The sequence below is a fragment of the Channa argus genome, chromosome 11 (genome assembly GCF_033026475.1).
Source record: "Channa argus isolate prfri chromosome 11, Channa argus male v1.0, whole genome shotgun sequence".
Classification (NCBI taxonomy): domain Eukaryota; kingdom Metazoa; phylum Chordata; class Actinopteri; order Anabantiformes; family Channidae; genus Channa; species Channa argus.
In genome coordinates, this window is record NC_090207.1 from 16,917,904 (window position 1) to 16,930,062 (window position 12,159).

The window sequence follows — 12,159 nt, forward strand, 5'->3', positions numbered from 1 at the left end:
TTAGGCACAGCGAGGTTATGCAAATGCTCCATCAGGCGGAGGGCAAGGCTGAGTAGGATACTGACGGGCCGTAGAGTACACAACATGTCCCCCACTCAGCCAGCCAGACAGCCAGCACAGACACTGACAGAGAACAGAGGGGGTGAGAGAGAGAGAAAGGCACTACAGAGGAATACTAAAAGCCAAAACCACACAGCTGCGTTTCCAACTCTTCCTCCTTCTCTCCACCTGGTTTGACTGAAGCGAGCCAAGAGAATCCTAAAGAGACTTTTATATCATCTGGACCCACACCACTCTGGATCCAGCTCTGCTCCTTGCTGTCACTGTTAACTGACACACACACACGTGCGGGCACACACACACCTACACCTGTAGTCTCAAAATGTCCCAGGTGACTGCAGTGACAGTTTTAGGTCGTTAATTGAAAACCCTGAAATAACACAGATTATACCTGACTCAGTTCCAAAATCACTTTAGTAATATTGTTTTTATGCCATATTCACAATAACATTTACATGATTCCAGTGGAAGCAACCAACTCCCAACCTAACCAACCTCCCAGGCTATCCATTGGTCACAAGATTAATCTGAGGGTGTCACAAGATGATAAAGAGCAAAATAAAGAAAGTACAAATTTACAAATTTATTACAGAACATGTGATTTAATTGTTTAATATTTGATTTTCTTCTGGTTATCAACAATTATTTAAATAAACGAACTTTAGGGTAAAGTCATACTTTGATCAATATATTCAAGCTATGGCAAGGGCTTGTAAGTAAAAACTGCTTAATTAGGGAGGTCGAAAGGCTAAAAGGATAACAGGTCATGAATTGAGAGTAGATCCTAATTTATTATATTCTTTTAGCTTCACATCAAAACCAAAAAAATATATACTTACATTCATTGAAAGCATATTCAAACTCCTCCAATGTTTTGGGGAAAGTAAAAGGAGGTTCATCTTTCTTCATCAGCTCATCTAAGTCTATCCTTGATAGCAAATCTGAGGACAACAACATAAGAAAACATCAAAAGGTGGGAAAAAAATTATGACAGTAGCTGTTTTCTTTTTCTAAAAAAACATCAAAATTTAAAATTCCACTTTGTAAGCTCAATGACAAAACATTCGGGTGCAAGGGAATCACCTTAATTACGTATATTGTAGTAATGTCTTCCCTTTTTATTAAGCAGTAAATGCTATGCCATGGAAATAAATATGCATTTCCAAAACAGAGTGAGATACCAGTGAGCAATACCACTATTTCTGCCACATTGCTTCCTGTTGTTAAAACAATATTGTTATATTTCAAATTGTTAAAATACTATCAATGAGTGTAAGTCTAGAATCTATCCTTTTTAACTTCTCAAGACTGTGAAAACACACTTTTCCGAAAGAAACAGGCTGGGAACCATCAGGGATAAAATAAAAAAATGTACAACCTGTATAACTCCCTGTGTGTTAAACGTGTCAAATTGAGTAGACAGAAATTTTACTTCTATCATCTCTAAAAGGTGTGGCGCAACACTAAGAAAGTTTAATTTCAGAGTACAATTAATTCACCTTTGAGCGCAGTAGTTTTTTCTCTGTCTTCTTGGCCTGCTACCTGGGCCATGGCGATCCACAATATGAACAGAGCTTGTGTGGGAGCACAGAGGTGAGAGAGCATGGGTCTTGTGATCTCCAAGAGATCACTGCGACGCATCCTGCAATGTGTTGAAATTCAGAAAGGAGAAAACTAAGGGTTTGTTGGATCACACGAGTCGCAATCTCTAACCAAGACCATAAAGATAATTCTCTCAAAGCTTTATGCACCTGTAAAGTAGCAGTAAACCAACACATTGTAAGTTTCTGCTGAATGCTGCTTTCCTTCACAGGCTACTCGCTTCTAGCTTGTGAAATAAAACGGAAGAGTGGCCATTCACACTAATTACGCGCGGCATAAACCGCTAACTGCAACTATTTGTCAACATTATTGCAGTGAAACATTTAACTGCAACAGAAGCCGTGTGGTCGCTCAACTTCGAACATTTGCAACAACTGACTTAATTATGCAAACATAGCAAAGTTAGTCTTGCTTTAAGACCACGATGTAGGCAGTAAAACATTCATTTTCATACACTTATCTAGCTCACACTGCTCTGTCATTTTCTCAACTGCAGTTAACATCTGTTTAATGTTTTGTTGCTCCTGAAAACTCTCGGAATATGTGCATCCGCTGTAGATACAACCAGCTAGATACAGTTGTGCTTTTATGACACATTCGTTTCAACCAAACGAAACACAGAAGTTTAGAGAGAAAGTCGGTGTATGCATGCTTTCTGCTCGACTCACGCACCATCTCTATGTACTGCGACTGTCCAGTTGCTGCTGCTTCCTTGAAATTTGGAAAACAGGAAGAACTCTGAGCGTGAAGCTTCCGGGTTACCTGGACAACAGACTGGAAAAGATATTTAAAGAGACAGTAGCACAGCGGCTTCTCCACTGACATGTTTCATCTGCTGTGTGTGTTGTCGGACATGTGGCTGCCAGTAGCTGTTCAGCAATGCTTAGTACTGCTTAGTACTGCTTAGAACTGCTTAGTACTGCCTAGTACTGCCTAGTTTGAGCGTTTTATGATACGTCCTCCACTTTTATTATCTGAAATTTAGGCAGGGGCGCATCTAGAAATGTTGGATTAGGGTGGCCAGACTGGAGCACATGCTCAGAATAGGGTGTGACATATGGATAATGACTTAAAAGGTTATGATAAGTGTCAGAAATGTCATAACATGACATATCTACAATTTTTAACTTCCTTTGCTGGGATAATTTCCTGGTTGCTACTGCTACAAAATACATGTAGCTACCTTAAATGTACATAAAACTAACATTTGATCTATTTATAATCATAGTGATTTTTTTCAGCCCCAGATTTGGCCAGTACTCCTTGTTTTTAAAGTTCCTCAGTAGGTACCTACCACCTTGTCATTTTGGGAGGGGATGCCACCTGGAGTAGCCAATCAGAGTTTGTGGGTGGCCAGTGCAAAAACACAACTTTTATTTGTCGTGGAGTATGTTGTAGGTCAATACTCCCACTTTGCTTGTGTTTATGTACTTCTATCACCTCTGCTTAAGAATTGTTTTAAATACCTGAGATTATTAATTGTGGTAATGCAAACTGTCCCCTCAGAACTTACTTTAATGTGATTAACAAAGAGGACTTATGGGGAAAAAGTCATCATTTGATGAGAAAAGATTAAAGTGAGGGTTACTGTACGTAGACAGTTGGACAGGTGCCATTTGATTTTTCATTACGCTGGCTTGTTGATTTTATGCAGGTGTGTGCTTGTGTGTTGAGAGTACACTAAGTTCATACCTTTCTCCAGCAGCTTCACTTGTTGTAATATGTGTTGCATAAGAGGCACAGTGACTGAGCATGTTTAAATTGTAAATAAATTTACTAGTAACACTGGATTTCCCTCATATGCTTAAAACTATTGTTTTTTAAATTTAGAATATGGGGACAGCTTAAGAAATCCATAATTTGATCTATTAAACTATGATTTCTATAGAATTAAAGAGAAAGATTAAATGTGTATAAAGTATAAAATAAATACTTAAGCATATAAGGTATAATGCTTAATATGCTGTGCTACAGATGACATGCCTGTATGTAAAACCATCTGGGACACTTTAGTCCCCTGTACTGTGTACCTGGGACTTTTTGTGATTCACAGAAAAAGCCCTAAACTTAAGCTTGATGCCCTACTTCTGGATGACCTCTAAAAGTTGAAGCAGTTACTTTGGGGAGCTGAGAGCCCCTGTTTCCTCAAGCTGAGTTCTCGAGATGCTGCAAAGGAAGACCCAAATAAGAAACTGAGTTGACACACTGTGGCATTCATTTCTGAAGACTTAGGGGGCCTAGTGGCTCAATGGGTAGAGCATCTGGTTGGGATGCAGAATGCCAAGGGATTGAATCCCACCCCAGGTGGGGCCCTGCCCAGCTACCAAGGGTCCCCTTGGTGCCAGTCCCAAGCCCACATAAAAAATGTAAGGATTGCGGCAGGAAGACCATCCGCCGTAACAACACATATGTGCAGAACATGTTTTGCTGTGTCCCTGAAGGGACAACTCGAAAGCTGTTGACTTTTTGATTTCCAAAGAATTGCTTCTTGCTCTGTCTGTCCACAGTACAGCACGTGAGACCAGAGGTGAGTTGAACTTGAGTCAGAGAGTTTGCCTAATTCTGACTTAATAAAGTTACTTCCAAATACGTTAACTCAGAGCATAGCAGAGCAGATATTTGGGCCCACATACAAACACAGTTATGTAGCAATGTGTTTCATGTTCACCACCATCTTACCAAGTTTGGACAAGAAGAACACATTTACAGTACTTTGATTGAACATTTTCCATATCATTCTGGAATTATGTCAATGTGATTCACTGTATTAATTACTGTTTTATTCGTAATTACATTTTAAATTGGCATTAAATTTGGTACGTACTGGTTTGTAACTTGAAAGCCAAATGATAACCAACTGGGACTTGTCATGGAAATTAAGGGAAGGCTGTGTGCTCTACCTGAAAGATGGTCCTGTAATGCTACCTATGCTGGCTCACTAAATGCTGACACAAAGCTTGGTGTTCTTAATGGATAAACATACAATTGAAACAAAGGTGTTCCTGCAGCTGAAGTGTGTTGTAGACAATGCAGCGTAGTGAGGGTAATGAATTGAAATGCAAATCACAGAAGTCAAAATGCCATGACTGTTCATCCTGTTTAAATATGTCCTGATGAGCTCTGGGATTCTAAAATGTTTATGTAGGTTTGATAATCCCCAAATGGATACTGTATTAAATATTCCATTTATTCCTTGTGATGAAATGTTCTTTGTAATGCATTTGTTGTGAATTATCCTGTCAGCTTTTCTGTCACATGTCTTTTGTGTCTATCAACTGTCTACAATGGATGAACCTACATTTACTTAGGGAGGGAGACAAAAAACAAATGCATCAAAGCATTTTTTCTTCAGAAAACAGCTATCTTACCAGAACAATTTGACTACACCAAAGTAAAACTCTTTCATTGTTATGTTAAGAAAGTACATTTAGAAACAACTAATGGTGTTTTGTTGCTGCTTAGCCTTTATTCAGAGTCACAGGTAGAATTCAGTTGGTGAACATTTTGTTATCTTTTGTATTCTTTAAGTGGTTTGGTGATTGCAGTCCTGCTACAGTTGCACTTAAAAAAATCTAGTTAAGGAAAGGGAACATCTCCCTCCGGAGCAGGAAATGTTATCCTCTACTCTCAGAGGTATCAAACAGGATGTGCAGTAGCTTTTGTGAGCTAAAATGATGTCCTCCTTAAGAATACCAGAATTTTAGTTGTCTAATCTGTATAGTTTGAGAACATATGATGTATGTTTTCAAAAAAGTAATGCTAACTATATCATCATAATCATCATAAATTATAGACTGCACAGAGATCATACAAATTGATCATACAACAGAGGGAGAATTTGCATTGAAGTTGAAATATCATTTTATTTTGATGTTTAATTCTAAGACATTCTTCTCATAAATAACAAAATATGGACACTGTGGGAAAAACATACTGAGCAATCGTGTTACACATAAAATAAATGTTTTCTCAGGTTGCACAAAATACTGACTGATATTACATAGTGAGGCAGATTTTTGGGACACACTGTAATCAAAACCTACATCATCTCGCTTCCCAGCTGTAATATTTGATGTTTGCTTTCAGTAACCAGGAGAAAGTATGCTGACACCAATGTCTTTACACTCAGCATGTTCAAAAAAAAAAAAAACTTCAACTCCCTACAATGATCACACAGTCCCATCTTGTCCCAGGCAAACAAATCCAGGCTCTCCATTTCCCAGAACTGATTTCTGGAGATCTGCTCCGAAAAGATGAAATGTGCCTGGTGCAGCATAGAAAAGCACGGTTTGTTGAGAGAGTTTGTCTGAAGCATGTGCATAAAGAGGGAGGCACAGTCTCCTTCACTCTTTTTGTTGTTTCACTGTTTCTTGTCCTTTTTCCATTTTCATGCACCCACATATGATAACTTCATGCATATAGTACATGTACAAACCCATTACATGCAATAAATGTGGGCACAAGCATGCACAGGCAAGAGCACACACACATACACATATATACACATACACACATAAATTGTACTACCCTGGGAATCGCATGTGTAGATTACCCTCAAACATTTACAACATGATAAAAATTCCAACTCCATGCACTGTTATTGGGCAGCATTTTTATTGGATGGTTGTGTTTCCTCCCGAGTCTGCTCTGTTAGTGTCTCATCAGCATCAGGACAGTCCTTAGGTCCCAGACTGCAGCAGCAAACAAAATAGGCTTTCTTAAGTTCTTCTACCATTGCTTTATCTCCATCTTCCAGCTCTGCACCCTCCTGCATCTCCCACCTGGATAGACAGAATAGAGGTTGAGTGGAGGTTTTCACACAGAGCATCAGCTGTCTCAGTATTTAAAACATTTTTCACTTAGATTCAAATAAAAAACACACTTGCAGCGGTAACAAAACATACTAAATGTGTAACCCCTACACGTTACATTGGTTTTTAGTTGTACAACATAAATCAACACACCATTTTTCGTGCGATTGTATGCCCGTACCTTACCTCTATTTGTGTTGCACACAGAAAAAAGGGCCCTAGTGTAGATCCTACTTATTGGGTTCAACATAGTAGACCATTTTCACACATAGCCCACAGACTGAAACTCTCTGAGCCCCCATATATCACTTTTACTGTTTAACTTTTTATATAGGAGTCTTCCTCTCTTCCTTCATTCAAACTATGTGGGTCAGTTTTACAGCAGTCTTTACCTTTGTGATACAATATCAGACTTACATTTTTGCACTTATGTGAATACACACATGTACAGACTTGCTCTAATCCTCACACAAGCTTGTAACTCATTTTTATGTATGAATTAGCTCCTCATATCTTGATGCTTCTTCATCTTGTATAATTGCTTCTACAGTATGTCACTACATGTCTTTTTCTGATTCTTGGAGCTAAAGAGTAGATGGAGCACTTCAATGTAAAGAGATCAAAAGTAGTCACGTTGTAATTCACTCTCAGTATTGCAGTGGAATTCCTTGACAAGGGGCTGTGGTCAATCAAATCCATATGGAGAGTTGGGTGAAAGCTGTCTTTAAGCTGCTGCACCACACTCCATTCAAAGGAGAATTATATCTGTCTGACTGCAAATGATTGCATTTTCATTGCAATTTCTGTGTCCTTTTATCACTCCCTCCCTCTCTCCCCTCCAATTCCTCTCTGTATCTACAAACATGTACCATATAGCTCAGCTCTGTACATGTGTGTGAAGTATACATGTGTGTAAAGATGAAGAGGTAATAAAATGGCAACTCTATCACGCATGTGTTTCATGCATACTAACAACCGGGCCTCCCAATGCATGGCCCTTTGATGAAGTTTTAGTCTCTGTCATAGTGTGTATCTGGACGTATCAGACTTCCTCTTTCTCTGTTTCCCCACCACTGTCAGTATAGTAATTACTGTCTGTAAGGGAAGAAGCTGTTTATGTAAATATGTAGCTTTGAAAGAGAGGTTTCCTTTCATATGATTGCATTCTCCCTCTACGTACAACTTTAGTCACTAGTTTTCCTATTTTCAAACCACTTTTTTTGTCAGCCTGAATGTCATTCTTACTATCTGTCAAAGAGTAAGTAGACTATCTCTGTAAAATTAGAGAACAAAGGGAGGAGTAGTTAAGCCTGCCTTTGATGACTGCTGTAGATTTTTATAAAGCATGCAGACAGTTAATAGGGGCAGACAAATTGCCCGTATTTAATTTTTTTTATTGACATAAAATTAAAATCAGTTCTACTAAATAACCAATATGGGACACAAATAACACACACAAACAAAACAATACAAATGTCACACAGGGAGCAAAACAAGAACAGAAAGGGAGCGAGGGAGAACAGAAAGCTGGGGGAATGGTGGCCAATAAAGGAGCGAGCAAGAGTGGAAGGAAGACAGGAAGGTACGCTAAAGGTTTTTCAATGTTTAATTTTCAAATAGGATTAAGCAGAATGACATTTAGCTGAAGGTTACAGGCTCAGCATTGTCTTAGCTGATATTGATATGCAGGAGGCACCCTGCTTGTCACCGGGACAAACACTGTTGATGAATGAGAAGCCTTTCCCCAGGAAGGTGTTAAGTGCAAATTTGAAATGAGAGAGAGGTAGAGAAGGAGAAAAAGGAAGCACACACAGACAGAGATTAAATTACCACAATAGTTGCCATGTATACTGTCACTAAATAATGTTGCCAAAAGTGTAAATTGTTCCATAAAGTGTAGGTTGCATATTCCATGAGATTGGCTGATCTTGTACTGAAATTGAGCCAAAAGATACACATGGAACTTTGCTGTGTGCATCTAATTTCGACAACTACAACACAACAATGCCTCTTAGAAATGCATAAGTAGGCTAAAGTTGACAATAACTTCACCGTATCCTCATTTCGGCAAGTTTTCCTCTGGAATTTACATCTTAATAAGGGAAGTCTTACCCTTTAATTCTTATGGGCTCTGCTCATTTCTCATGCATTAATACTGGAGCTGCTGACTTGGCTCTTCCTCTGAATACAGAATAGGACACACATATTAAGACTCATATATTTACAGGATTGATGCCACGGCAGATTGTCTCAGAGTGAGATGAAAAGGCTGGCTCAGATGTATTTTAAATGTGAACATCAATGTAAGCCCGCCTAATCAAGGGACAACGCAGGCACAAGACAGAGAGCATCTATCCTGATTTTCAGCTGATAATGAGTAGTGATGTTCGACAAATTAGGAGCATAAGCCTTGCTCAGAGATCATCAGGCAATCAACTTACTCACTAAATCTTACTCAAAACACAATGCAGATGAAACTCTGATGTTCAACTTCAGCAGCTCAGAGACAGACAGAGAAAAACTAAAAGAAGTTGGTAAAATATCAACACGGAGAGGGGAAAAAAATGCGAGCAAGAAAGATAAAACGGAACAGTAACCAAACAAACAGGCAGCTGTACAAGACTGTGTACTGGAAAGTGAGTGAGCAGAAAGACAAAGTGCTTGAAAGATCACGAGAGACAGTGGCCAGTGGTTTCCTCAGCAGCTGTCAGTGGGCTGAGTGGTTTGTCTCAGAGTGTTGGGTGTTTGTGCGGTGCTGGATGCCCTGCCTGATCTGCCACTGGGACCGCTGTTTGTTTAAAAGGCTCGCCTGTCAAACACAGAGCGCCACCGGCAGCCAGACACTCCGCTAAATGACTCTGACAGCAGCCCTAATCAGAGGCTTCGCACATTGCCGCAGGGCCTGGAGGATCCATCATAACCCAAGCCTAAATATTTAAAGTGCTAAACTTTCCAAAGGTCAGGCCTTTCCATGCATGCCAGGGCGACATGTGTCAGAGGAGTAGGATGAGAGGGACCGAACAAGAGAGAGATGGGGAGAGGGTGAATGTTGAATATGGTTGAATGTTCTCTATCATTTTTGCCCTTGTGAAAACAACTTTCAATTTTAGACCTTTGGAGTCAGGTTACTTTTGACGAAAAGACTTCAATTTGAGTAGTCATCTTCAGCCATTTCATTTGGGGCTAGAACCTGGGATTAGAGTGAAAGATGAATTTGACAAACTTTTTATGTAAAAATAAACCCTTTTCAGCAATTCACTTCACAAAGTAAGGTTGCAACTGACAACAGGGTCGCTTGCAAGACACTCAGATTCACCCGACGTCTGAGAAAAAAAAAAAGATGATGATTCAAAACTTTGTATAAAAAAACTAGAAGACTGTCCAGTGAAAGCTGAACTCTCCAAAGCAGGATGAACTTTTTTAACCAAAGCTACATCAGCTGAATAAGTTTTACAGACTCAACAACTTCTCCTGGAGGAAGTCAGAATCTAGAGTTGACATGTAAAGGTGAGGTCAGAGAATGTGAATGTAGCTGCTGCACATATGACATACAAGGAAGTGTACAGTCTTCAAACCTGGCACATCCATTTAAGTCCATACTCTCTCATTTCATGCTGTTGCGCTTGGCCTTTAGATTTAAAGTTCCACCTACACCACTGCAGTGCATGCAGGTGTCTGGGACAAAGTGTGCATGGGAATAAATGATTACAAGACAATACATTACAAAGAGTAGTTCTGAGAGGTGCCAGAAAGTGTTTGGTATTTTTGTATGTAAACTGTCATTAGTGTGAACTGAAACCTTACAACAATAGAAATTTCTCTGAATTTTATGTCAAGTTACATGAAAATGAAGGGTTAGTAGAGGTAAACAGAGAGATGAGAAGCTACTCTAAATAAAAAAGAAAAACGGCAAACAATGTTATTAGTTAGGAATGGAAATCATACATTAGAATCTAGTTCAGTGGTGATAACTGACAAGTTCACAATAGTGGGCGAGGGGGTGGGGGAGGTGGGGTCATCTCTTTTACTCAATTTTCATTGAGAACCAAACATCCAATTCAATTTAGATATGTGCCTATGCTAGGCCATGAGCCAGAGGGAAATTGTAACTGACAGCCATTGGACAGCCGGCTGGATTTGAATATTGACGAGACAGAGACTTGACAGAAGGGATTATGCTCTACCTTCTGACTTACTAGCTGCTACACTGATCCATTCTATTGTCAGATCAACTCAGTGTCGGGTCTACAGTATGTCTGTGTGGTGCGGTAATGCCACTCAGTATTAGATCCTACCTGAGATCCATCTCAATCCAAACTGATGTCCACTCAAAAGCCACCACACACACACACACACACACACACACACACACACACGCACACACACACACACACACACACACTAAATCAACAGGGACAAAAATCTGCAATATCAAATAAAACATATTTCAAAGTAAAGATGAGTGCCTAGCTTTACTCTACAGCTGCTCTATTCAATACATACACACTCAATTTTTGCATTATAATACTTGGGAGTAGTGACAAAATTAACTTTGAAACGTCTAACCCTGACCTTAAACCTCCCTAACTTGGCTAACTCAAAATGAGCTCTTTACACAGACTGATTTCTTCAAAGTACTTTCTAAACTTTGATGACATTTTGACGTCATTCATCAAAAACAACAAAATAGTCTTTATGTAACATGTTAGAATGCAGCTCCACTGTTGTATGGTACTTCAAGCATGTCTTCAAAATTTAAAATGTGTGTGTGTGTTTGGTATGTGTTTCTGTGTGTTTGAACATGTGGGTCAAAACCACAGTCACCCACATCAACTACCTCCCACCCAGCACACAGCCCCCCCATCTATAGAGCCGCCGAGAGCAAGCTAGTCATATAATGCCTGATCAAAGGGCCTTGGACAGATCTGTGAAGGCCCTTTGAAAGGACGTCCAGAGTTACACAAGTTGACATGCTTGTTCGTGCTTTGCCACACACACTTCGGCTCAGAGGCATACACACAAATGCAAAAGAGCATACACAGAGGCACACACAACCACAAAATTATAAAAACGCTATATATTCTAACCCCCAAATCAAGCATTGATAAGTGCAGCACATCAGAGTTCATAGAGAGGCTTTGTTTCTTTATTGCAAGGCCTAGTGCTGGTACTGTAAAGACAGAACCATAGAGGGATGACTGCTGATATAATGTGTTGGGAGGAATGAATGCACTGGTGTATAAAGACTGATGTCACAGATCTACTAAGTAATGAAACAGATAATACACACACAGTACACTTTAAATAGTAGCAGACAGACATGATTTGGCAACAACATGCTGGATGACACAATATGACTGGCACTTAGTTCACCATATTTGGAAACAAACTTATTTGCTTTCTGCTGCTTCCCTTGTTTCAAGTCATTGTTGTTAAGACAACCAGCTGTTCACTCCAGCTTCATAGTGAATGGATGTGGGGTCAGTAGTTCCTATCTAACTCTTGGCAAGAAAGTACTGTATATAAGCATATTAGCAAGCTATTAAAGTTTACTTTAAAGTTATACTGTATAAGCAGGTCTTATGGGTTATTGACTGTAAAAATAAATACATGTGAATACATACATACACATACACACCCACACACACACATATACACATACATATATATATATATACACATACAT

The 12,159-nt window shown here is 39.4% G+C and overlaps 2 protein-coding genes across 9 annotated transcripts in view; both read right to left on the reverse strand.

Annotated features, from left to right (window-relative positions):
* The window catches only part of arb2a (ARB2 cotranscriptional regulator A), a 137,136-nt gene extending 134,672 nt beyond the window's left edge, over nt 1-2,464 (reverse strand). For 4 of the 6 annotated variants that reach the window (XM_067519827.1, XM_067519831.1, XM_067519830.1 and 1 more), the window contains exons 1-3: nt 2,335-2,464; nt 1,560-1,702; nt 900-1,001 (exon numbers count right to left, since the gene is read on the reverse strand). In XM_067519827.1, the coding sequence (XP_067375928.1) occupies nt 900-1,001; nt 1,560-1,701 (244 nt within the window). In that variant the 5' untranslated portion in view covers nt 1,702; nt 2,335-2,464. Of the gene's footprint in view, nt 1-899; nt 1,002-1,559; nt 1,703-1,811; nt 2,315-2,334 lie in introns of those variants that run through there. The other 2 variants (XM_067519829.1, XM_067519832.1) reach the window with 2 other exon arrangements.
* A 2,940-nt stretch (nt 2,465-5,404) lies between these two features.
* kiaa0825 (KIAA0825 ortholog) overlaps nt 5,405-12,159 on the reverse strand; it is a 111,827-nt gene continuing 105,072 nt past the window's right edge. The window contains exon 24 of one of the 3 annotated variants that reach the window (XM_067520713.1): nt 5,405-6,443. In XM_067520713.1, coding sequence (XP_067376814.1) covers nt 6,260-6,443 — 184 coding nt within the window. In that variant the 3' untranslated portion in view covers nt 5,405-6,259. The remainder of the gene's footprint in view (nt 6,444-12,159) is intronic. The other 2 variants (XM_067520716.1, XM_067520711.1) reach the window with 2 other exon arrangements.